Source organism: Zootoca vivipara, chromosome 4, assembly GCF_965207765.1.
Source record: "Zootoca vivipara chromosome 4, rZooViv2.hap1.1, whole genome shotgun sequence".
NCBI classification, from domain to species: Eukaryota; Metazoa; Chordata; class Lepidosauria; order Squamata; family Lacertidae; genus Zootoca; species Zootoca vivipara.
Window position 1 is genome coordinate 32091283 of NC_142587.1, and position 27110 is coordinate 32118392.

At 41.8% G+C, this 27110-nt stretch overlaps 1 protein-coding gene across 5 annotated transcripts in view; it reads right to left on the bottom strand.

The window, feature by feature from the left end:
- The window catches only part of HERC2 (HECT and RLD domain containing E3 ubiquitin protein ligase 2), a 94776-nt gene that overhangs the window by 27209 nt on the left and 40457 nt on the right, over nt 1-27110 (bottom strand). For 4 of the 5 annotated variants that reach the window (XM_035116815.3, XM_035116812.3, XM_035116816.3 and 1 more), the window contains exons 36-69: nt 26539-26726; nt 26226-26418; nt 24713-24895; nt 24049-24233; nt 23314-23461; nt 23020-23216; nt 22559-22789; nt 22032-22167; nt 20969-21112; nt 19951-20093; nt 18965-19232; nt 17903-18045; nt 17605-17703; nt 16207-16375; nt 15985-16110; nt 14406-14514; nt 14008-14147; nt 13526-13716; nt 13154-13259; nt 12710-12801; nt 11230-11405; nt 10540-10651; nt 9463-9544; nt 9184-9327; nt 7460-7550; nt 7135-7312; nt 6278-6359; nt 6027-6198; nt 5749-5893; nt 4295-4520; nt 2932-3103; nt 1999-2182; nt 1030-1170; nt 1-192 (exon numbers count right to left, since the gene is read on the bottom strand). In XM_035116815.3, coding sequence (XP_034972706.1) covers nt 1-192; nt 1030-1170; nt 1999-2182; nt 2932-3103; nt 4295-4520; nt 5749-5893; nt 6027-6198; nt 6278-6359; nt 7135-7312; nt 7460-7550; nt 9184-9327; nt 9463-9544; nt 10540-10651; nt 11230-11405; nt 12710-12801; nt 13154-13259; nt 13526-13716; nt 14008-14147; nt 14406-14514; nt 15985-16110; nt 16207-16375; nt 17605-17703; nt 17903-18045; nt 18965-19232; nt 19951-20093; nt 20969-21112; nt 22032-22167; nt 22559-22789; nt 23020-23216; nt 23314-23461; nt 24049-24233; nt 24713-24895; nt 26226-26418; nt 26539-26726 — 5288 coding nt within the window. The remainder of the gene's footprint in view (nt 193-1029; nt 1171-1998; nt 2183-2931; nt 3104-4294; nt 4521-5748; nt 5894-6026; nt 6199-6277; nt 6360-7134; nt 7313-7459; nt 7551-9183; nt 9328-9462; nt 9545-10539; nt 10652-11229; nt 11406-12709; nt 12802-13153; nt 13260-13525; nt 13717-14007; nt 14148-14405; nt 14515-15984; nt 16111-16206; nt 16376-17604; nt 17704-17902; nt 18046-18964; nt 19233-19950; nt 20094-20968; nt 21113-22031; nt 22168-22558; nt 22790-23019; nt 23217-23313; nt 23462-24048; nt 24234-24712; nt 24896-26225; nt 26419-26538; nt 26727-27110) is intronic. The other variant, XM_035116814.3, reaches the window with a different exon arrangement.

Below are 27110 nucleotides of genomic sequence, written 5' to 3' on the forward strand. Positions count from 1 at the left end.
CTGAGGGTAAGCGGTGCCCATGCCGGACAGCACAGCTGAAAGGACGTCCTTGCCCTTCTCTCCAGCGCGGCTGGACACGGCCAGCTTCAAGAGGTCCACCATGACTCGGGTGTCATCTGGCACCAGAAGACCAGTGAACTCATCCAAGTACTGGGGCTCCGGACCAGAGACTTTGCTTTGGCTTTCTGCATCCTTCAAAACAAAATGGAAGAAAAGGCAGGTGAAGATAATACACAGAAGTTTAAAGGAGGTGCCTAAAGACAGAAGCACGCACTGGACAAGCCCATCATTGAAAGCGAATCTCTGGGCCTGGATTCTGTGGTCTCAAGGGCTTATTTTCAGCCTACCTGCTAAATGTGTATTTTTAGCACTTCAGAAATGACAGACATGGTGAAGGTTTTAGAGGGGACAAGTTCAGGGATCCAAAACAGGTAATACTGTTAGATCAGGCATCCTCAAATTGCGGCCCTCCAGATGTTTTGGCCTACAACTCCCATGATCCCTAGCTAACAGGACCAGTGGTCAGGGATGATGGGAATTGTAGTCCAAAACATCTGGAGGGCTGAAGTTTGGGGGTGCCTGTGTTAGATTGTGGTGTAGTGCATTATTGTCCCAACAATTCTAAGTTGCATTTACCTCTAGGGCAGGCATAGGTAAACCTGGCCCTCCAGATATTTTGGGACTACAACTCCCATCATGCCTAGTTAACAGGACCAGTGGTCAGGGATGATGGGAATTATAGTCTCAAAACATCTGGAGGGCTGAGTTTGCCTATGCCTGCTCCAGGGTCTACGGAATGCCATTAACTAAAATTTGGTATTTTGCATAAATATAGACTAGTGCATAAAGAGGTAGATTACTGTGATGATCATAGGAGCACAGATTCTATAGCACCTGGCTGCCCAACAACCCAGCCTGCACATGCTTGAGAGAGTTCTGCATAAACTCTCTCAAGCACCACCCAAATTCAGTTACTTTCAGGGAAATGCAATCAGCATATATCAGTGGGGGGGGGCACAGAAACAGTACCTCTTTGGTTTTGGTCATGGTCTCTGCTATTATACTGGCTGCTCCAGGATCATCCGTAACAGGAATAAAAGGACGAGATGAGGCTGCAGAAGCCGAAGGTGTTACAGCAGAAGGAGTCACAGCATCGTCCGTAGAAGCCACCTAGCCAAGCAGAGTTGTGTGACAGTAAGAAAGCTTGTTTAATCAGATACAGCAGGACTTTGCAAAGCATTTGCATCTTGTTTAAGCAGTATAAAAAACAGGTCAATAACCACAACAGTAATATACACAACTACCCTAAACTAACATTTTACAGAAGTTCCCCTTTGCCCAAATATTTTCATTGCTCCAAAGGATTGTAGCCATGGCAAGAGCTTACCAACTGAAACGCTGGGCTTGCCAGCTTCTTCAGCGGCCTTTCTTCCACTAAAAATTCCCTTCTGGAGTCCTTCCATAGGATAAATGCTTGAGATGGCCTTTTTCAAACAATTATGTAAGATGTGGAAATTTAAATGTGTATCCTTAGCATCTACTATGTGGGCTAGCTCTTAGTGTCTTAAAAAGTTTGCTAGTTTACTTATCCGGGTGTACTTTGATTCACCCCGCAAGTGACTACAGTGGTACTCGAATGGTTCTCAAACGGCTTGGCTCCCGAACGCGGCAAACCCTGAAGTGTGAGCTCCAGTTTGCGAACATTTTTCAGAAGCCGAATGTTCGACACAGCTTCCACTTCAGTGCAGGAAGCTCCTGCAGCCAATCGGAACCCATGCCTTGGTTTTTGATGGGTTCCGGGAGTCGAACAGACTCCCGGAATGGATTAAGTTTGAGAACCAAGGTACCACTGTATTTTTAAATCTTGCAAGCTGGATGGCAAACAATACATAACCTTCTATGCTGAAATGTAAAAATGCAGGCAAACAAACCTAGACAATCAATTGAAAGTTTTCTACTACCCATCTTTCTAATAATTCAGTCGAGGGGGGGGATTACCTCCACTCTCCTGTCTTGCCATGGGGTTGGGCTCAGTCTCTCTTCTGCATCTACCACTAGCATACTATCTTCCCCATTGGGTGCATTGCCCGTAGAAGAAAGGTCTGGAGGGGCAGGAGAGGAAGACAAACATTCCACTGGTGCAATCATACTTGCAGGCATTAGTGCTCCAACCACAGCATCCCTAAAATAAAAAAAGGAAAGCATTCAGAATATTATTGTGTTACATTACACTTGCCTCACTGGGCAGAAAAGACATCAGATTCATTATTAGCCTTTAAAAAAAATGCATTGTGATAAAGTCGCACAGAATCATGGCACTTGATTCCAGCAGTAGCACAAATAAAGAACCCTCTTAGTTCAAGCATACCTAACAGGAGAGGCCACAAAACAGAATATAGCCTATCATTCTTTTTTTAAACAAAATACAGGATAAGCAGGAAAGACTAAGTCAAAAGAGACGGGGGACAAGTAAAAAATTTCAAAACTTAAAACAAAGATACCCTAAGTAAGTTAGCAATATCTTCGCTAGGTCTGCTTTGGCTATGGAAAACTACACATACACGTGTGCTTTTTTGCTTCTTCTTTTTTTAACCAACTAAAAACTGACCAGTTAACAAGTTTAACACCCAACAGAAAACTCATTTTATGTGAACTGTCCAATCTGCATGGACAGGGCTGCATCACACACACACACACACACACACACACACACACACACACACACACACACACCAAAAAAACCAACTACACTCCAGATGAAAAGCGACCAACAACCTTCTGAAGCAAATGGTGTACTTATATAATTTGTGAAATGAGCTATTTCCTTTCACAGCATCCAACAGGCATCAGAAAACCTGAGTGTAAGAGCCAAGCCCCATTAGATACTAAAAGAAAATGTACTTAGCCATGCATCCTTACGCACAAGCTTACCTGGCATACATGATCTGTAATGCTGTCAGTATATGAGACAATGCCTGCTGTTTGGCAAGGTTGCCATCTAGTGACAAGAGGATCTTGGCAAGTGAAGGCCGATTAGGTTTAGAGCTGTTTGCACCATTGATTTTGTTACTAGCAGCAGAAGAATCGGCATCTGATGGGACACCTGCAGGAAATAAAAAGATTTCCGGGTTTCCCATTAGGACAAATTTAGACACAGAATTCTCAGCCACAGAAGAGCAAGCAGGGAAGCCCAAAGCTAGTTTGGCTCACAGCCCTTGGGACCAAATATAACCTAGGCAAGATATTTGGCTCCGTCCTTGATTGTTTATAGATTTCCATTCCCCGTCTCCCTGCCCCCTCATACACATACAATCTCGTTCGCCCTTCCTTTCTCACACACACACCTTTGTCTTTTGCTACGTTCAGTATTTTTAAGATGACACTGTGGAAAAAACTTATTTTTTACCATTAGAGTGACTCATTCTAATTTAATTAATTCAGTCCTGTTTGCATGTCAAATTTCAGTTCAAATTAGTACCAGCAGGCCTTTTCTAGGGGGCGGGGGGTGGAGAGACTGCACAAAATATATTTGCATCAAATGCATCCTTGCGCACTATGCTGACACTGGCACTCCTTTCTTTCTCTATGGCCCTGGTTAGCAACCCTCTTTTAAAAAGGTAAAGAGACCCCTGACCATTAGGTCCAGTTGCGGATGACTCTGGGGTTGCGGCGCTCATCTTGCGTTATTGGCCGAGGGAGCCGGCGTACAGCTTCTAGGTCATGTGGTCATGTGGCATACAGCTTCTAGGTCATGTGGTCAGCATGACTAAGCCGCTTCTGGCAAACCAGAGCAGCACACGGAAACACCATTTACCTTCCCGCTTGGAGCGGTACCTATTTATCTACTTGCACTTTGACGTACTTTCGAACTGCTAGGTTGGCAGGAACTGGGACCGAGCAACGGGAGCTCACTCCGTCGCAGGGATTCGAACCGCCGACCTTCTGATCGGCAAGCCCTAGGCTCAGTGGTTTAACCCACAGTGCCACCTGCATCCCAAGAAAGTAGGGAGGAATTAAAACCAGATAACTAGGAGTGGGTTTTTGTGTGGAAGGCGGGTTAACACCGTTCACAGTTTGGCTCCTCAAAACTAAATCCTGGGCTCGGAATTCTTCAACCCCAAGTGTCTGCCTTTTGTTCTTGGGTCCAGTAGATCCTGCCCAGCTGTCTGACCACTAGCTTTCTCTCTATGGTGATACTATTTTGCTAAACACACACAGCAGCAATCATGCTACCACACCGCTTTCCTCTCTTACGCATATTTGTAAAGCAAAGATATGCTATGATTTATATTACCCAAATAGGATGCTCCTAAAGGGTCTCTAGCTGTTTGAAAGAGAACAGGTTCATGCACAGAAGGTGTAGCTACGTCCATGGTTGTCCAAGCCACGCTATGGGAAGACCCACAAGCAACACGAGTGATTTTCTGGCCTTCCAAACCTTGCACCAGAGTGGGCTTTCTGTTGACTGTAGTAGTCCCATTGCCTTGCTGTCCGTGATCATTATCTCCCCAAGCATAAACCTGCCAATAAATCAAATCATTCTGTGCATCACTCCTTTTCAGTGAAAATTTCATATACAGCACACTCAAAAGTAATATAAATTATTGAGCCACGGAATATCTAACAGATGCAAAATCTTGTTCTGAACTCAGTTGTGTAGAGGCAATCCTTGTTTTGTGTGGGGGTTACACTCTGGACCCCCACGCGTGTCAGCAGAGCAAACGTAAGCCCGTTCCACCCCATTGTGTGACGTCTTTATTATATTTTGGGGCCATTTTCAGGTTCTGCATTGTGCTCACATCCGTGATCACACATCATTCAGACCCGCCTAAATTAAGCTGCTGCTTGTATCCATACGCCCCATTATCTTTACTGAAATTCAATCTATTGGAGGTTAAGTTTCAGTCTAAATGGAACTGGACCAAATGGCTTGACTCTAGAAAGGCACAGTTCATCGCACATGCCACTACACTTCCTGACTGCTTCACCAGCAATGTTGATGTATTTATTCTAGTGTTTCAAAATGCAATTAAAATTCCTGGCAAAATAATTTCATAAAGTGTAGCTTCCTTGCGGCTATTTCTGAAGCAAAGTGAGTGGCAATGAGGAATAGGGACTTCACAGCACCTTCATTAGGCTCCCTCGTTGCTGACTTTTTAAGGCACCCAAATATATTACTCTTCTAAGATGAACTGATGCTTCTACTATATTTGGTTTCTGTTGCCAAATGTCACCTTTGTGGAAGTTTTCTGTGGTTTTGTATTTGCCGAGTGCCTCATAAATTCCACTGATTAAGAGGGCGGCATAAATATTCTAAGCAAACAAAGATAATCATTTTACAATAGCTGCATTTGCTAAATGAAGACTGTAAACAAAACACACTGTTTGTTTGTTCTTTCTTACTGTCTTAAGGGAAAAGGACGAGGACGAGGACAAACATTATTCCATTTGCTGAGATAGATCCACTTAATATAATGGATAATGTGGCAAAAACTGTGAAATGTAAATTGCACTGGAAAACATCCTACAACACTATTGGAAGCAGAAGTACAACCAAAGAAGTGCCAATAATGGCGATGATTTTAAGTGATTCATCACACAATTCCATTGCTGTATTCCATGCTCCAGCACTTACCTATTCATTGCCAGGAGCTCAAAATTCAATCCAGAACAAGTTATGGGAAGTAGATCCCATAGAACTTACTGCCATGTAATGGTCTTGTGAGTGGACTGACAAATGGTTCTTACCTGCCCTGTGTCAGTTACTGCTAGGCAATGGAGTGCACCTACGGCCACATGCACTATCTTCTTCGCCCTCAACCCTTCTACCACTTGGGGTTTTCGTACATGGACATCAGTTCCATGTCCTAGTCTGAAGTAGTCACCTTTGCCCCTGAAGACGAAACAATAACATTGTTAGGATGATTATCAGGATGCAACCCTACGATTCCATTCTTCCTATCAGTTTGGCTGGTTTTATGACAACTGGGGTGGGGGGGGGATGCAATTTGTTAAACATGACATACCATGTCCAAACCACCCCAGACTTGGTTAGAGCCAAAGAGAACTGAGCTCCGCACTCTATCTGGCAGACTCCCTGGCCATTCAGCCTTTCAATGTTCTGAGGAATGTTACATCCTTCGCTTCCTCCTCGACCGAGTTTTCCAAAGTCTCCATCTCCCCAGGAAAATACGAGCCCTAAGGAAAACAGGCTTGTGTTAATTGCTGCAACAGCCATACAGTATTAAAGTGGCAATAAGGAGGAGAGGTTTCTTACCCTCATCGGTCAAGGCCAGCGTCTGAGCATCTCTGCTCCCACAAGCAACCTGAATGACCCTATGACCAAGGAGCACTTTGACCTACAAGGCAGAAAACACAGGAGGTTCATTCATTTTGAACTGTGTGCAATTTGCTCACAATTTAAAAGATACAGTTGATCTACGGATACCAGTTTAGGCCAGTAATTCAATTTGGCACAGTGAACTTAAAAAAAAAGTTGATTTCAGCCCCACCCTGCCCACACCTAAAAAGAAGCTCCGCACGCTCTCATTCCACATCTCAAGAATGGAAGACTAAGAGAGGAAGAAGGAAGAGTGGCTGAGCGCTTTGATATCTGTGATTGCAATCAAAAAACTTGGGTCTGTGTAAGCTGCAATTGATTAAAGAAAGCAACAACACTGAATCATCTCCTGATCCAGTGAAGAAGAAAGAAGCTTACCATTTTATTTATTCATTATCTCAGGGTGGATTTCAAAATAGCACATAGGTAAGAGATCCGGTTTAATAGCCAATATGACAAAAAATACATATTCACGTAGCAGGCAATGCATCCATCAGCAGCTGCACTTACTAAATTAACACCCTCCCAAAGGGCAATGTGACAGAAAGGGAAACAATGCTGGCACCAGCCAGATCTCAGAGGGGAGGGCATTCCATAAATGGGGGTGTACACTTCTCACCTCATTAGGTAGGTCCATCTTACACTCTGATCCAGACACCCGGAGCATTATTTTAAAATGTCACCTCTACTATATACTGAGTGAGGGCATTTGGGCTGTTTTCCTACTTTTGCTGCATTTCAGCAAGCCTATGCGCTGCAGTGACCTAAGGTGGGAAAACATATTCTGATTTTACCATCTTTGGCTTAAGTTGTGTAGTGTTGTCCCCGTGTCCCAGTCGACCATATTCGCCGAGGCCCCATGTATACAATTCACCGCTGGAGGTGATGGCAGCACTGTGAGAACTACCACAGGCAATATCTCGGATACGCTTTGTCTTCAGTGCTTCTATCAGCCTTGGTTTATCACAGTTCCTGAAAACAAAAACCAAACCCAAAATGCATTGTGTTTGTTTAGTCGGCTTATTTAATTAAACTTTAAATGAAGTATCACAAGCTAAATGAACTGGGAGTGTTCAAAATCCAGCAAGCTCAGAGCAACAGCAAAAATGACATCCTTACATTCTACTGAAGTGTCCAAGTTTCCCATCATCTCCTTCGCCCCAAGAGAATACTTTCCCATCAACAGTTAAAGCCATAGCATGGCGGCCACCTGGAATGGATAAGAATATGAGAAGGTTGACAAGGTAACACACCAAGATTAGGGGGGGGGATCAAACAGTAGAAAGAAACCTCTTCAGAAAAGTTCATAGCAACAGTGACTTCCCTCCACTCCCTTCCGTGACAAAATGTCTTGTGTATGTCTCTAATATTAAATTATCTAACCGAAACTTATTGCAACCCGCATTGCATTTTTGCTTTTACACAAAAACAGAACACACTCTCAACAGCTCGTTTGAAATTATTGGTTGAACCCAAAGCAGAACAGGAAGATCATGTTCAAATCAGAGCCAAGGGTTAGCTGTAAATGAAACTGGGTTTAGTGATTCCAACCAGAAAACATAGTGGCTCCAATCATGAAAGTTGTTTTAAAGTGTATGGTTTAATGCGATAGTGGAACAGATGGACTGCATGTAGAATGTGACAGCCTCCTTTCTGTAGCAGGCAAGTCCAAGGAACTAGAGACCGCTGTGTGCAGCATCTCAGTTTGCTAACGAACACCACAATGTGATTACAGCAGATTTAAGTATTTTCCACCCTGCTAAACGAGGAAATGGGGGAAACTCAAAACAACAACTCTTTTAGCTTATTTTCACACTGTACTTTCAGCCCATCACATGGCTGCACACATTCAAACCCTAATTGACGTTTCACAATATTACTTACTTACTTCACCAAACTTTATTAGGCATTACAAATATAGGCTATCATAAAACATCCATATGTAAAAATTTAAAATATATACAAATAAAGAGCCAAGTAAAAATATGCAATAACGAGGATTTTCAATGGCGTTTCCTTCCTGCTAAATAGTGGCATTCACCACTGTAAGAGATGCTATTGATAAAAACTCAGTGAATGTATGTAAATATACCGAAACTTTGAGAGAGAATTCTCTGAAGCAAGTGATCAAGCATATGAATTGTAAGCATTGTTCTTTGTATTTGTCTGTTCAGATATTAATTAGAAATTTTGTTCAAACACTAATAAGGTTTGGTTTATACCACCAGTGAATGTATATATATATATATATATATCAAAAACTAGAGAGAGAATTTACTGAAGAAGCCCGAAACTCTTCATGGGCGAAACAGATGACAAACGCCGGCACCCTGTCTAACTCTTGTGCGCAACACTGTTGATACTCTGTTTGATCAACTTCACCTCCGCTGATATCTACAGGAGCCTGGCTAAAGGAATTCTAAAGACTGAAATTTCCTTTTGGACCAAATTTATATACGTTGTCTATTTGTGGCTTCTGTTTCAGTTTTTGTACACTGTTCTCTCTTTTTGGACTATTAACACTAGATTTAGAACATGAAATAGTGTGGCAGCTTTTTGTGTGCCGTCTATGTGCTGCTTATTTTATACTGGTCCATTGCTAAAAACTCAGCAGTTACTTTCACAATCTTCATCCCAGTATTAGCACAGAGAAAGTGCTTCACAAGATACGACACTTGCCCTTTCACACGTAACATTTCCCTATGCAGAGTACTGTGCAGAGAGAAAGCATGAAGAATACTGACGTGCAAAGTAGTTTTAACCAAGCATAGATAAGAAGCCTATTTCAATTTGACACAATAATCTTACTGATCCCCACAGATAGGAAAGTACAGATTTGGTACCTGAGTGAACAGCAACTTTCTTGACTACATAATTACTGAGAGCAGTAATCTGCCGGGGAATGGGAACAGTTCCACTCGATAGGCCTAATCCCAGTCTTCCATTGGTGGCCTCTCCGCAGGCATACACTTTACCCTCCACAGTCACTAAAAGACAGGAGAAACTCGGAGTTCCATTATGGAGAAATTGGGACAGCCAAAAGCAGCTTCATTTCTTAAAACAAATGCAATGGCTTACATATCAATAGATTTAAAAAGCTGCGTGACAGAGCGCTCCCCTACCTGCAAAAAGGCTTTTGGATCCCCCAGCTACCTGCACCACGTTCAAGGCAGAGAGGGTCTCGGAAAATGAAGGAACCTTTATCTGTAAAATGCAAATTATACAGAACATAAACAAACATAAGGTGTTTCAAAAGCACTGATTTGCCTATGGCATACCGAAAACCGTTTTCTCAATCTTAGCAATCATCTTCTGATCATCGAGTGAATGCTTACCGCATGTTCAAAGAATACTCTTTTTATTCAAAAGGTTTTTCAGTTGTGAATTAAGTGTCCCTGCATCTCATTTAGCACCACCATTCACATCTCCTTCTTGGCCAAATACGTATTTCCTGGCCGTCAGGAAATATGCACAGTTGCCAGGTTGACACGATATGTGCTAATCTTGTTCACATTGCTCAGACCCTGTAAGCCACTCCACACACTGTATTGTCTAGCTATTGAACAGGGTAGAAATAAGTTGCCAGTTGAAACTTATTTCAAGTTTGGGTCATATGCTTTCAAGTAACAGAAGCCAATGCTTTCTGAAAGAAGCCCAAGAATAAAACCGCAACAACCCTTCTTTTCAAGTCTATTAAGAACAGAAGTCCGGCCAGATGAGACCAAAGGATATCTATGTTCAGCATCCTGTACTCATATTGGCCAAGCCCATGAGCAGTGAGTGAATAAAACAAGTGCTCTCCTTGCTTGTCCTTCTCAAGAGCTGAGATTCAGAGCCATACTGACAGTAAACAATGTTCTACTATGTCATATTGTTTATAGGATTTTAGGTGTTCCAGTCCTGACCACTGCATAGAGCCAAGTTTTTTTTAACAAGGATGGCCTCCTCCGTAACACAGCTGAAGCTGCTGCATGGATGTTAAATCTGCGGCAACCGGCAGCTGTTAAGAAGAGGCCTAATCCTTGGCTGAAGGGCAGTACGTCAATTTAATAAATAAGCTAATGATCCAGGGGAAAAGAGGCATGACAAGACGTTTGGTGGTATTTCCTCGCAACACATGCCGAGACACACATAGAAGAAAGGAAGCACAACGTTATTTTCATATATTTCAATTTAAAAAAAAACAAAACACTCAATACCTTGGAACCTTTCAATCCTCCTAGTTGGTCTTTGTCATTCAGGCCCCAAACAAAAACTTTGGTCCTTATTGTCGCTGCTGATTCCAGGCCTGACGTCTTCTTTCTAACAAGGCTAAGCAAGCAAGCAATGAGTTAACTTACCAATTTTTATATTGGGATTGTCCCCAGAATTTTATTTGTCACCCACCTAATAATGAATTGAAATTGAGATATACAGTGGTACCTCGCAAGACGAATGCGTCTTGCGATCTGATGGTGACTAATTTTTCGCAAGACGAATGCGTCTTGCGATCTGATGGTGACTCGCAAGACAAATTCATTTTGCGAAAAATTCATCTTGTGAATCGCGGTTTCCCATAGGAATGCATTGAAATTTAATTAATGCATTCCCATGGGCAAAAAACGAAATTTCAATGCATTCCTATGGGAAACCACGATTCGCAAGACGAATTTTTCGCAAAACGAATTGACTCGCGGAACAAATTAAATTCGTCTTGTGAGGTACCACTGTATGTAGTAGCTTTGTACTAATGTAACATTTTAATAATCAATAATCTGTTAAAAAAAATAAAAATGAGGAATATTTGGGACAAAGTATTCCTAATTCTGAACTTGAAAGTCCCAACAAGTTCAGCAGTATGCAATTACACGTTGTGTTTTACAAGAGATCTTTGCTCTAATATTCCATACCTCCCGGTGTTAGCTTTATCATCTTCATCTTCTTCGTTATCCGAAGCAAGAAAGGGGACTGCAGCCAAGTCTTCATCCTCTGCCCGAATACGCCCCAATATGCTGAGACCGTGTATTTTGCAATCAATGCCAGAGCTCCTGCACTGCTTTATAGCCACTTCAATATACCTATGATACTAAAATGAAAAAGGATCAAGTCTATGTGTTGGTTCTTAATATACTTAATGCCACAAATATAAGAAAATACGTGACAAAAGGATAGGAAACAAACGTGTGTCAAAATGCTCTAGAGCAGGGGTGTCCAACAGGTCAATCGCGATCTACTTGTCGATCCCCGGGAGGTTTTGGTAGATCACGGTTGATCGCTGGCTCCCTTTCCTTTGCGGTGGCAAAAGAGCATCTGGCCCCGCTCCCTCAGCCTGTCCTCCATTCGCTAGAACGGAAGGTGCTGTTTTCGCTCTGAGGGTGATTGTCCCCTCAGTGATATTTTGGTGAGTGACTTTATCCCTTCCCCCTGTATTGAAGTTCAATGTTTTTTAATCTCCTCCCCCAAAATAGGTCAGCAACTGTAACCTGAACCCCTAAAAATGGGATCTTCCTCTCTTAAAAAAAAAGCTCAACAACTTTGACCTGAACCCTGAAAAAAGGGGTAGATCACTGCCAGTTTTTAATTCTGTGAGTAGATCGCAGTCTCTTGGGAGCTGGACATCCCTGCTCTAGAGAACTGCCTACCTGCCTGCCTGCTTTAATATTATGATTGGGACTAGGAAAAGGGACATGAATTATATATTGTATGGACTTGTATCCATTTTTACCTACCATACTTCTGACCTTTCTGCTCCCTCCTGTTTCATTAGTATAAAAAGGAATATTTTTTTAATAATAAAAGCCTGAATAAATGAAAGAACCACTCCTGTTCTTAATTTTGCTCAGGTGTGCTCTGCAATGAGCCATCCTAACTTGGTAAGACCTTTATTGCTTTGGGAAAACCTGAGGCACTCTTACTTGTCAGAGAGAGACCCTCACCCACATAGGAGGTCTAACCTCTTGACAGACCACTGGGATTCTGACAAGCATCTTCCTGCATTCCAATGGATTTTTACTTTTTCTTTAGACATGGCATCTGCATTGTGTGCATATGCAACTATACCCAACAAAATGAGGGGATGGGCCTCACAAAAACATTAATTTTGTTCATTAATGTCAAGATTTAAACAACAGATACATAAACTCCAGCCAGTTTCCTCATTAAGCAACATCATTGTGGAAATATCACAGCATGGTTTCTTGGCAAACAAAAAAATTCCTCATGCACCCAAAAAAGTAAGTGAAGAAAAGAACCCTTCATAATAACAGCGGGCATTTAAATCCGACACCTTGTAGCTGAAAGCCATGGGGGAAACGTGAAGAATATACATCTTACATGGGTTTGATGCACAACTTTCTTAATTAGTCTTCCCTATAACCAGCAATAACCTACCTCTGCGCAATCACCGAGAAGAGGAACTGTGGTGTCTGTAGGATTAATGTTGATTGTCTTCAGCTCTATGAGGTTGTTTAAAGAACTTCCACCTGCAGCATAAGGAAAGAGACGCATGCTGAATTATTTTGATATTAAAGAGTTTTGGTTTTTTTCCAGTACAGGCAACTCCCAATTTATGCAGGGGTTACGTTCCAAGGCACCGCATGTTAAGTGAAATTGTGTATATTTGAAACCATTGTAAAAGCCTGCAAACACACCCTGTTCTGACCAAGCCCTGCTCCACCCCTTTCTGTGATATTTTCGGGTCACTTCCGGGTTTGGAATGCACATATTGGATGCACCTAAAACAGACACTGCCTATATTACCATACTGCGAGTAAACAAAGTAAGTTGCTCAATAATGAAACCAATTCCCTGTAGTCAACACTGACAGTCCCATACCTGAAACCACAACCAACGAGGGCATGTAGCTACTGTCTGCAGGATCCACAATCATTTTCAGTCTGTGCACAAGGACGTCAGGGAAGATCTCCAAACGGATCCAGTGCTGGGGGGAAATGACTGCAATTATCTAAAATTCTCTGGAGGCACGATGGACTATAGTTACATGTGAACATGACTACTACTTCTTAGAATACAATACTTGCAAGTACCATAGTTTAAGATTATAAAAACAGTATTGCTTTTAATAATAATAATAATAATAATAATAAGTGCAGGTACAGTTCTACTTTTATCAAATGATGATGACAGCAAAGAGAACATTACACTAAAATGTGAGGGAAGCTCACGAACGACTTCTTTAAAACTCACCTTTCCTTGGGAGCCAGAAGATTGCCAGCACTGGTCCCCACCATCAATCAAACGTGAGGCCTGATTCACGGAAGATGACACATTCAAATTTTTAACGATTCTTGACCAATCATCCAATAGCATCCCTCTCTGGCTACTGTGACGCCTCTTCAGTTGCTTTCCGGAGCGGCCACAAAATACTGGAGATTGACCTATTGTAAACAGTTAGTATTGTAGATTTGAAGACAACTATATTCAATTCAGCAGCATGCTATCCTAAAGGCTGGAGCGTTATACTGAATGGTATTTGTAGAGTTACAGCACAAAGCTCTTTTTACAAGCTTTGTTCACAATAAAGAATTCTGCTGAGTTTATTAGAAAGAGGAGGTCCAATGAAAGTTAATCAGAAGCAGTTTTAGAAAACGGGGTTTCCAAAAACTTTACCCACAACAAGGAGTTATGCAGAAACGTCTCAGACTTCATTAAGCTATAACATATAATACCTGGCTCGTTTATTCTTCCGAAAGTGTGTCGTGTGTTATGTTTCCTGGTTTTGAAACAGGTTTCACAGAAATCAAAGTCATCACAGTTTCTGCATTTAAATCTGGGTCCATTGATGGGAAACATCTGACAGCCATCACACCTAATTGAAACAAAAATTCAATTATCACATTAGCTTTTCTATTCCATTCACAGAATTTAATCCAAACAAATTCTCATTCTATATCATCTACTACAAAAATGCCTACTCTTTCAGGGTTTTTACCTGTTGCATCTTTGGGGGGGGGAGCAGGCCATGTTTTATGTTATAGAAACACTATAACAAAAAAGATGCAACTTAAGGGAAAAGCCACAATAAAATGGTTAAAGGATTTTTTATTATTTAAAAAAACACACTCACGTAACCCCTGGATGAATACTGGGAACCAGTTCCATTTCTGACAATAATCCAGTCCAATGAGACTGCTGAGGAAAGTCAACAATGACATCTTTACCATTGGCACTAAAAGCTGTGACAAGAGAAGAAATGGAAAATATAAAAAGTACTTGTGAGATATACACATACTTCAGTGACTGTTGTACTGATATTTCCTACTTATGAAACTTCTGGTATAAAATATTTAGTGGTATACTCAATTCCTTGCTCTAAAACAATGAGCTTTTTTTGAACCCGAAAAACAGTATTTAATCCAGATTTTTAGATCGCCTTTTCGTAACTTGCGTCAAATATTTAATGCATGAACACTAACCAGCACTTCTAACTCGAGAACAAGCGGAATAGCTATTGCTTTATCCTGAAAATAAATCAAATCCAAAATGTGATGCAGGCATATGTGACACTCTGCCACTATTTGAAAGCTCATGTCAAAAACACAACAAACTGCCTTCCGTTTCCTGGTGCGATCTGACCTGTCAGGTGGAGGACAATAAATACAACATGACTTTCAGAATGACCAAGTAATTTTTAATGCTGCAATGCTCTTTTTTAACAGCTCCTTCAGATGAAATGGAATTATGGGAATATCAAGCTCCATGCCATTACATCCCCCCAACCCGCCAAGCGCTTATGTCTTATGTCAAGACTGTTTACCAAAAAACTTTGACCCTAAATTCTGTGACTGAAGCATTGCTCACAAAACAGGGCTTTCCAACCTCCCCGCTTCCTGCTGCTGGTCCCTATTCCCCCCCCCTCCCCCCAAAAAGAACCCGAGGATTCAGAGACACAGTGGCCTAGTCCATATGTGACACTAAGCCATACTATGACTTAGCATGAGCAGACAGGCTCCTGGGGAGGTTTGCTCTTGGTTATGGTTAGTCTTCAGAGAGCTCAACCATGAGCCCTAATTCAGTACAGACACTAAATTAAGTAATGGCTCACAATAGCGAGGCAGAAAAATGATAAGGGAGAAGCGCAGTTTCTAGGACCTCTTTCCTGGTAACGCATGCATTCACACTAACCCATAGTTTGGCTTAGAGTGACATGTGAACCAGGTCTTTGGGACAGTGCAAGGGATGCCATGAGGAGCTCCAATGGGAAAGCATAACTGGCAATACTGTTGACATTTACATGGGCAGAAGTGCCTCCCACTCGCACAACAACATACTTAGATCCAAGCCAATACAGTCGTACCTTGGTTGTCAAATGAGTGTTCCAGTTTGCAAACGTTCTTTGGAAGCCGAACGTCCAACACGGCTTCCAATTGAGTGCAGGAAGCTCCTGCAGCCAATCGGAAGCCACGGCCTGGTTTTCGAACGTTTTCGGAAGTTGAACGGACTTCCAGAACGGATTCCGTTCAACAACCAAGGTACAACTGTAATTCCGGCGTGTCTCGTCAGAATTTGCTATAAAAAGGCAAAGCATTCCAACAGTTCAATACTGTATTAACATTGCAGGCAATGCTAAAATTCTACAAACAACAAATTCCGTAATTCTGTGCAACCCATCCAACAAACATTTTCTTTTAGAGAATACAGATTACCTTTCACAACTCCCACGCTCCTGTGGGTAACAGATCCCCACTTGTACTTGGGTGTAGTCACAGAAGTTTTTACTCGCACTTTGTCGCCAATCTTTATGTGTGATGGAGAGCTCTGTGGTGGGAATCCTATTTTAAAAATGCAAAAAGCAATGAAATTAAAGTCTTTGGATTTTGAGCATGTAAAAGATAGCATTAGAATAATGAATGAAGTAACTGACTTGCCTATAAGTTCAACGTGGATATATCTGACCCAGTAAGTGCCACCTTTCTGTTGCCAATCGCATTGCACATTGAGATCATGCAGTCCATCACGGTCCAATTTGATAACTTTGCCCACGTCACCCTCACAAACCTCCTCATATGTCCTGCAGCATCTAACCATCATTCCCACCTAGGAGGAGGGAAAAATGGATCAATATTTACCACCTGAAGTTTCAACAGAAATGCAATGTCAAAGTAACTATCCACCATGAACAAGACAGACCCTGTGATTTAGGAGAATTTGCCAACATTGGCCCAGTTAATGGCTTGCCATAAACATGCAAGAAGTGAAGTTATAGGGAACCAGGCAGAGGGCCTTCTCGGTAGTGGCACCCACTACCACAAAACCTTCTAAAGACATCTGAAGGCAGCCTGTATTTTTGCCTGCTGTACTCCTCCCTGCTAGTGCACAGGGGGGTAAACACATGATTCCCAGGTTATACAACCAAACTGGGGGCATGGTTTGCTTCTATTATTTTGAACCAGGCCTGCACAAGTAGAATGCAATCACCCACACAATCACTGCCCTCAATAAAATAAAATAAAAACTAGAGAAGAAATAGGTGATGATCATGTATTGGGTTATAGTTCACACGTACAATGATGCATTCAATGTCTGCAAGCCAGACATGCCATCGCTGCACAAGCAAACACCTTTGGAGCATTGTGTGAATCATCCCAATATGGCTTAAGTGTATGTAACCACACCACATGCTGGAGGGCAAAAAGGAGGACTCCAGAGCTAAGTTTGGGATGAAGACTTCATCCAAATTCCAAAGGTGGAGAGCCAAACGGGATCAATTCAGACCTATACTTGGTCCCTAGCGAGAGCACCTCACACAGTGCTGTGATGACCGCACGCTAATGGCTTTCTAATCCAATGAAAATGTTAGGAACAGAGGAAGCTGCCTTATTCAGAGTCAGAGGCCACTGGTCCATCCAGCTTAGTACTTTTTATACTGATTGGTAGTGGCTCTCAGGATTTCAGGCATGAGTCTTTCCCAGCTCTGCCAGGAGATGCCAGTAATTTTGGAACCTTTTGCATGTAAAACAGACGCTGTACAAGTCAGTTACATCCCTGAAAACACACTGTGGAAGGAGGAAGTAGCCCCTTGACGTTACTGTTACCATGAAACAAAGAACATCAATGCCTTCTATGAATAGAGCAAAGCAACAACAGATTGCAACAGCTGGGAGATTAAATAAAGCAGCTTTTTGCCGTTATCAAAGCAATTTGCAGCTTCTGTGTTTATCTTCTCCTCCCACGTGCATCCACGTCAGCATTTCAGCCCCATCCATATCATCCTTTTCAAATAGGGAACATTACAGTTCAAATGCAGGCTTCATAGTCAAGCTTACCTGAATGTTCTCTCGCACATACACAGCATAATCATCATTACTTAAGAAATCAGCTCGTTTCTTGTAAGTCTGGCTTTCTGTTACAACGGCACCAGTAGACTGCAATAAAATAAAATTTGAAAATCCATAACAGTAATACACATTATAAATGCTAAGTGCTCTGCTGTGTAGACTCCCCAAATGATTGCAAAGAATATTCATTTTGGTTTCCTGGCCCAAAGTTGTGACTAACGTATCAGAAACACTGGCCTCTCTACATGTTGTTTCAGAATCCTAAGATCCCATTCCTAATGCTTACCACAGGATACGCAGCTTCTGCTTCTTCTACATCCTCCACCACTTCCTCATCTGAATACTCGTCAGATACGGTGTCGCCATCTGAGAGGTCAGTAATTTGAACATCCGGATGGTCCAAAAGCCAGCCCACCAAGGCTTCTACTCCTACAGCAAGACATAAAATAAATACAGGCATCAACAGTTACCGTGTTTCTCATATTATAAGACATGTCTTATATTTATTTTTTCCTCAAAAAAACACACTATGGCTTATTTTCAAGGGATGTCTTATTTTTTTCCTCCTCCTCCTGCCGTGGCCAGCATTGCTGCTGCGCCTATCACTATGTCTTATTTTCGGGGTATGGCTTATATTCCTTGAATGCTTAAAAATCCTGCTATGGCTTATTTTATGGGTATGTCTTAAAATATGAGAAACAGGGTATTCACTAGACCTGAAGTTCAAGAAAAAGTAATTTTTCCCCTTCTGTGCTTCGCCGTCCCTACAGTCACTCCGGCTGCAGCAAATCATTCCCCCAGATTTAATATTCAATCCTTGTTTTTCAGGCAACTTTTCACAACCTCTCTCCAATTTCATCTCTTAAGACCATTTCTAGTCAATCACCCAACGACAAAAAGTGTGGGGAAGGTGTAGCTCTGTGCATTTTCTGTGATATCCTCCTATCCCTTTTCACTGTGAGTTAACCCTTAGTTAGTTTCTAAGGTATGCAACCTTGGGGTCACCTATTTTTCTTCCCTTCCTTCTGGCTACCTTCAATTTAGTCCTTTTTGCTGCCTCTTCCCTTTCTCACATTCTCTTTTCCATCATATTACCCTGTTTCCACAATCTCTCATTCACCAAACATCAAAGCACTTCCCAGCCTCTCAAAATCTTAATGCAGGCATCCTCAAACTGCGGCCCTCCAGATGTTTTGGCCTACAACTCCCATGATCCCTAGCTAACAGTACCAGTGGTCAGGGATGATGGGAATTGTAGTCCAAAACATCTGGAGGGCCGAAGTCTGGGGATGCCTGTCTTAATGCAACATGTTCTTCCTTGGACCTCAAACAAACAAAAGCAAAGTACCTGGTAACCCAGAAGCACTTCCAGAGGTCCCCGAAAGCGATTTCAGTGCAAACTCAATATTCTTCCTGGGGAATCCCATTTCCATAAGCTGCACCACAATAGGGAGCGGTGGAATAGGGGAAACTTTGCGCTTTTTCACTTTTGCAGGTCTGATGTGCTGGACTGTAACAGGCGTTGTGGCTTCACTGGAACTGCAGTCTTCAAAGACTGGAGTTGAGGGATGTGCAGACTCGACTGCCAGGTACTGACACACAGCCAGTGCAGCAGCCTATAAGAAGATAGACATAAATCTTTTTGCAGCTGTAATACATTTACAAAATACAGTCGTACTTCGGATCCCGAACGCCTTGCAAGTCAAACGTTTTGGCTCCCAAACGCTGCAAACCCAAAAGTGAGTGTTCCGGTTTGCGAACGTTCTTTGGAACCCGAACGTCCAACACAGATTCCGAATTGGAAGCTGCACCTTGGTTTCTGAATGTTTTGAAAGTCGAACAGACTTCCGGAACAGATTCCGTTTGACTTCCGAGGTACCACTATACAACATTTATAGGATTTATTATTTACTCCAGGTCTTGTGGCACATTCAAACTAACAAAGCACCAAGAGATCTAGGGCTTGACCCAGGAACCTTGTAGCCCAGGCACCCCCAAACTTCGGCCCCCCAGATGTTTTGGACTACAATTCCCATCCTCCCTGGCCACTGGTCCTGTTAGCTAGGGATCATGGGAGTTGTAGGCCAAAACATCTGGAGGGCCGCAGTTTGGGGGTGCCTGTTGTAGCCTGAGGCTGTGACCAGCATTGGATGCTGTGATTAGAGGCTGTAGGCAGTCTCTGAGATAAACATGATCAGGAAGGGAAAGCCTATTATATTACAAGCCACTGCTTTAAACTATGAATTGCCTTGGGAGAAAGTTTTTATTCTATTATTCCCTATCTAAATAAAACAGATACTATTTCTCCTTCATGGGAGAAAGCCAAGATCTTACCTCAAGTTCCTGCTTATCAAAAATGGCCTTCACAGGTGATGGCTGTGTTGCTGCCGTCAGCAGTTGTTGCAAGAGGATCATGGGTGGCTGAGGTCCCTCAGGAGACATGTCTCCAACATCAGGCGATGCCACTACGCCATCATCTTAAGCCAAGGAAAGTGGATTTAAGTTTCAGAAACTACCAGAAACTGAAATAGTCTACCAATAACATTACTTTTCAATGGTGTCTCATTTCAGATACAAACACCTCTTTAAAAAAAACAAAAACATGAAAAAAAATGAAGTTTTGAATTCTGAGAAGATGTTTTGTATTTAAATGTCTACTTCCAGAACTCTCTTTATCTCTATTATGTTGGTACATAAAAATGTTAAAACTGAAATGGAAAAAGAGCTTCAACTCTTAACAGTGACTGAAATCGCTCACAGCGAAAGCTTGAGGAAAATTTCAACTAACCACTGATTAGTTTATACCATCTGAGATTTTATTCAATTATTTAAAAATAATAATAATCTAGGGAAAATAACAGGCAATGAGACAATAATCATTAACACTGGGTAAGTATCAGATTTCTTGAAGAAACCTTAATTTCCTAGTTTCAGTGGAACAGGGTAACTCATTGCTGAATACTCTCCATATCAAACACAATAATATCAATTCCCTAGAAGTAAAATGGCCCCTACATAGCTCTCTTTGTTGCTGTATCCTTTCAGTGTTTCTGCTTTCAGATGCAATTATTAAACAATATGAAAATGCACAGAGAACATTACTGTTGGGAAGAAATTGCTTGTTACAGACAGAAAATGCTTCTACTTTCACCTTTTTGACTTTCAACATTTAAAAACAAAACACCATGTATGTCCTGCCAGAAAGGAACTCACGGTAAGTGAAGACAATCATGCACAAAACCAAAAACACAGATAAGAACTGGTCCTTTCCTCTATTCGTCTGCCTACTTCAACAGTAGAAAAAAAGAAAGAAAACCCTTACCAACCTTGTAATCAAGCAGAATATTATTACCTGTGGGAAGTGAGCCACCATCTTGCACTGCAGGCTGAGATAGGATTTGTCTTAATTTATCCTGGTGAGAAAGCAGAGCTCGGCCTGCTTTTAGTATGTATAGTTTTAACTGCTGGCATCTGAGCAGATCCAAGTCTATTTGGCCTGTCCAAAACATATGATAGGCATTGCTTAGCAAAATAAATAGGAAGAATTGATCTACAAATACTTATTTTGGAAAGTGGTTTGTCTGTCTGTGCCAAACTCTGCACAAGGGTTCTCAAAGTGGGGGTCGCAGGCTTCATTGGTGTTTGGACACCGGACAGGAATTTGAATCAAAGATGGTGGACTGAAACATCACTTTGGCATGACTTTGCCCATTTGGGGGCATAGTTTCTGCCAGCTCTCAATATATCATTACCGAACTTGGCACAAGAGTTCTTAAGGTGGGGGCCACAGCCTTGGATGCTGAGCACCATTTTGAATCAAGGTGGTAGACCAAAACATGACTTTGGTGTGACTCCACTCCCTACCCCTCCCAATTTTACTTGGGGCCAAGTCAAGTGTTCCCCGGATCATGTTGTACCCCTGGGTTGGAGGGAACAGCCCTAAAACTCACAAATTACACTGTTCATTTAAAAATCACAGTGCTTGTTTCTTTCTTCCCATTCCTGCTAGAATGCTTATTAATAGAAACTTTTTATATTTTAATACACAGTTAAAATAAAGCTTGAAGATATGAAGAAACAGGAAAATAAATAAATACTGAACTGTATTTTTATCATAGCCAAGAAGCACTACCGTTTCAGTCACAGTGTTAGTTTTATATATTCCTCATTAATGCCGTTCACTTCTTCCATTCATTCTTATCATTCAGCATACAAACCTTTGACTCTACTGACTGAAAACAGATGTTTTCAAGTCTCCAAGTGGTATACAATAAAGGTACAATAGGGATAAAAATTAAACATAAAACACCACCAATTAAGAAACATTCTTTAAATCAACATACTTTGCCATAATCTTTTTAAGAGCAGCATCCTTTTAGAGAGAGCACAGTATTTACAAATCAAGAATAACATACCCGAAACACCCTGATTTGGAGTCTTTATTCTGTGTTTTTCAACTTTACTTCCAGCCAAGTTCACCAGCTGAGCCCAGACAGAGAGCATTGGTTCAGTGAATGGCAAATTATTCACATTAAAAGGAATGACTGGGAGCTATAGAAAAACAGACATTTTAAATATACATTTTAGTATAAATTCCTTGTAAGTTGTGTTCATTACTTTGCTTCCAACCTGAAAGAATTCCCTCCGGATGCTTGTAAAAGGCAGACATGCCCCAAGACCAATGCAGAAGGGGCTGACAAAATTTCCTTTCCCAGAGTGAAACAACAATGAGGTAAAGAAAACAGAAAAGTTTTGGTACATTACCTTATCCGAGCAGTGATGAATGGCACTTGAAAGAAAAATATCAGCTTTTTGGCGGGATGCGCAAATTGCTGCTTGCCAGCCAGGAGAATATTTCCCAAAATGAACAAACAAACAGTCCACGTAAAATGCATTGCACTCAGCTTACACCTTAAGCAAGGCGTCACTTAAATACACTTACTGGTTTTAGCTGACTGAGGGGACAGACTCTACAGGTTCTCATGTCATAAAACTGCACTGTGATTTTTCCTTTCGGGGTGATTCGTGTCACTGTGCCTTCTCCAAATTCATCATGGATGACTTGGCCACCTAACCGCAAGCGACTATCTATTCCGCCAATGACTGCCAGGACAGCCATCAAGCCTCCCACTTCTGGATTCTCAGAGTCAGGAAAGAAGTCTTCCAAAACAGCCTAGGGGGGGGGGGGAGGAGAAAAGGCACAATGTAGCGGGGGCTTCCCTTTTGGCAAATATTCGCAGTTCAAGAAAAACAACATGCAGTAATATTTGATATTATTTCACATTAAAGAAGGCAATCACTTCACAAAAAATATATCATAGCTTTTAAATAGTTTGACAGAATCCATTTAACGATTACTAGATTTAAAACAAAAATGAGTTGATTTTAAGATGCGGGAACTACCCCTTCTGACTGTTTTCCTGCAAAGATGTGGGTGATGGAGGTTAGCTGAGAGTTGATGTACTTGTTTATGAGTCCATTCCACTGGCTCAGTGAATGCAATGTCCTCAGCAGTGCCACTATCTCCTCTGCCAAAGTACTGCTGTGAGTGGCCGTGAGAGAGGCCTGAGGCCTTGCCTTCCTCCTCCTCAGAGTAGATTCTGCCAAAAAAATTGGAAAAAGAGAAAAACTCATAGAAAGACATCAATATGGTTAAAAATATAAGAATACAACACTGAAGACATAATATTCTCCTACCTCTGAGCAGTGGGATATCTGAAGAGCAAGTGGTAAGCAGGCAGCCAAGGAAACCAAACAATTTTTCCACTAGGAATTTCATATCCCTTGACCTTTCGCTTTTATCCCAGGAAGGAAGGACTGCTTGTAGTAAGTGCACTGCAAGAATCTAAAAGATGAAAGGAGAAAACATATACCGGTATATTTTAAAGAAGTCTCTCGAGCTACTAGAAAAGAACACTTAGTTCTGCAAGTAGGAAGACGCTCTTATGCCTCCTTGCACAAAATAAGCTCCTCTTTCTAAAAAAAAATATGGAGCCATTTTCTCATGTGTTACAATTAAAAATGAGTTTTAATAAAGACTTTAGGTATGTAAGCTGCGGGAGACAGTGGAAGACAGGAGTGCCTGGCGTGCTCTGGTCCATGGGGTCATGAAGAGTCGGACACGACTAAACAACTAAACAACATGTAACCTGTAATGTTATGTATATAAGCTGCAAATAACTGCCTAATGTCAACCCAGTGTGTGGAAAAAAATCCCCCTGCTAGGGACCCAACAAGCCACATTTCCACTTCCTCTTTCACATCTAGGCAAAATGCAGCAATGAAACCGTTCTACATCTTCTTCCTGCTTCATCGCTTTCAAGAGAAAGGTGCCTGATCTCGAATCGAGCCACAGATACGAAGTGCGGCTTTCAAACCCTATTATGACTCAGCTGTAGCCCACTAGATACTTCCAGCAATGAAAGGCATTACCTGTCGTTGCAGAGATGCAGCAGTAAACGATTCATGTCCCTCGACGATTTTCATTAGGAGCGTTATCCATTGCGACGTACTAAGAGTGCTGCACATCTGAGGCATGAGGGCTATACTTCGGATGAATCCCAGTGAACACCAGCTCCTGTGCTGTTCTTTATTAACCAATGTATTTGGTAAAGAAGCTGGAATTTATTTTTTAAAAAAGAAACACTCTTAAGTGCTCTTAGTTGCCCAAGGTTACTACATTTGTGCATTTAGACCTGAATTATTTGCCACAAAGCATCTAAAGCAAACCGGCTTTTTCAATAAATGGCTTTCGTGTTGCAGAATAGCTGGTTTTATTTATCAGCTTCAGAAAGCATGCACAATATCATGTACTTTTGCCTGTTTTAGTTGACCGCAACAGGATAACTATGAAAACCTAAGGAAAACAACAAAACACGGATGAAAGCGAAGCACCGGAAATCGCTCTGCAACAAAGGCCTGTTTGCTCTGTTAACAAATGGAAAAGCTCTTTTAAATATGCTTTTTAAAAATGCACTGCTGCAGACATGGAATGAGGCAAATCATTCTAAGTTGAGGAGCCACAATAGGTTCCACTGATATGAGGATGAAGGACTCGGCACACAAAACAAGACTTTGATCTGGTGCATGAATCTACCTGTTTTGTCCACGGTCCCGCTCTCGACTAGCATGCGCAGCAGCCCACACAAAGTTCTTGTTGCTTCGTTCTGCATGACTTCAGCGTGGACTCCAGCCGAGAGGCAGAGAGTCTGCAGCAGATTCACTGTGCTTGTCAGCATCATGGAAGTGGGGTGGAGATTTCTTTCAACTTGTTCTCCTTCTGAAACAAGAGTCAAAATAAATGACAGAAGACAATGAAATGGATGTGCTCCGTTGCAACCTCCTTATTTTCACAATCGAATTAATTCAGGTCTCCGAACACTGGGTGACAGCAAGCACTGTGTAAGGCGATTTCGGCTCAGGGATTCCCTTTTCTCTCCCTCCTCCCCAGTACAGCCCTACCCCAATGCTCCCAAATGTGTTCTAGAGGGTCCCCCCCAACCCTCCTGTGTGCATATTTGGAAGACACACAGTAGGCCGAAGAGGAGGGAGAGAATCCATTCCACTAACTGTGCCTGTTCCACTGGTGGATAGACACCCCTGGATATTGACTTTCACTTTAAACCTACAAGTATTTTTTTAAAAATGCCAGAATTTCCTTAACCTTGGACAAACCCGTCAAAGAAAGGGAAATCAGAAATATCCAATTTAATGTTGTTTTTCCAAACAAATTAATCTTCCACAGGTTCAGAATGGCATGATGAAGAAAAATAATAACTGGACCAATATTACAATATGATCGAGTCTTGAGTGGGGGTTTACATACCGGGGATAACATGCATACATAGAAATGCATACACCCGAACTGCCCCCATGCAGCCATCCTTACCTTCCAAGCAAGGTGGAGAACTTTTAAGAGCTTTTAAGAGTTTACTGGGTTCTGGAATGTTCTCTTGCAAGATGTTGCAGGGCTGTCCACGTTTCCACAAGTTCTCACAAGAGCCTTCCAGAGCTTGGTAAGCAAGCCTAAGAGCTTAAAAGCTCTTTGAGCACCAGGAACACCCGGTGCAAAAGAAGCTTTTTGAGCTCTCCGCCTTGTGTGCAATTAATCTGCGAGATTTCAACTGAGCTAGGTTGACATTGCACAGGTTAACTGCATGCAAGATGTGGTGCTACCGTATACCAACATGCCACTCAAGTACCAGCACTGGAAGGGAAATTAACCAAAAATTAACTAAACTCCACATTCTGTTCCCAGCAGCTGGAGCAATGTTAGTAAGTTCAGCAAGTTAAAAGGTGGTTAATAATAATAGTAAGGTTATTATTTAAACCCTACCCATCTGGCTAGGTTGCCCCAGCCACTCTTATAATGTCAATGCCCAGAATAGCTAGGTTTTTAACCTCTCTACATCCCTGACGTCTTATGACTGGAAGAGGAGAATGCATATTCTAGGAATACCTATAACTACAAAACTACCAAGTGTTCTCTAAATTAGTTGGATCTCTTTCTTGAAAAACGAGGTGAGAGTAGAACAAGACCTATTTGTTCAAACCACTTACTTACTGCATGGTAGCTACATTACCACTTGTTCAGCACAAAAACACCTTACCAGAATCATCCTCTGTGTCCGAGTCTTCTGTTGTAGGCTGAGAAGCAGGTGGTGGCTCAGCCAGCTTGAGATCATATTTTCCCTCTTTCCCCATCCTGTAAGAATTGGTGCTGCCAGTGTCCCACTGAACTCGAATCCAGCCGTCTTCACCCAACTCTCCAATCACACGCCCCAAGCCTGGAGGAGGGCCATCCTGAAGGGAAGAGCAGCAGTAATACAGGAAAGTTTAAAAAACAGATGGCCAATAATTAAGATCATAGAGTGAACTGATATCCAGCAAATAAAATATATGGCAGACATAGGCAAGCAGTACCTGATCTCCCCACTTCCAGTCCACCCCCCTCATCACTCTGGTGCCAATCTTCATCATGGATGCCAACTCTGGCCCTGACACAGGAAGCTGAACTGGAGTAGTCTCCTTCCTGGACTCTTCTAGGACTGTAGCAGAAACGCCACGGGACGAAGCAAGCATATCTTCCTCGATGTTGTCTGAACTAGGCCCTAATTTAATGAGAGGTATCTTGAGATATTGCAGCTGTTAACAGATAACTAATATCAAAAGTAGTAACTTATTCCAGCTTTCCAAAGCAGTCTCCACAATAATGTAATATCTTTGTTCAATGTGCAAAGCCAAAAAGGCATAGTTCTATGGTAGGAAATATTCTATTTTTAAAATTATTTTTAAAAAGTTTTTATTTATACTTTTCAAGTTTATACATTTCATTAGTTTTACAATCAATTTAACATCTCAGAGTTTTAATATCTTCTGCATATCCAAATTCATTTAATTTGCTCATTTAATTATCTATTTCAAATATATACTCTTATGAAACTGCAGGTTATTACAATAATCCTGCTAACGCTTTTATCTGTTTGCAATTTATC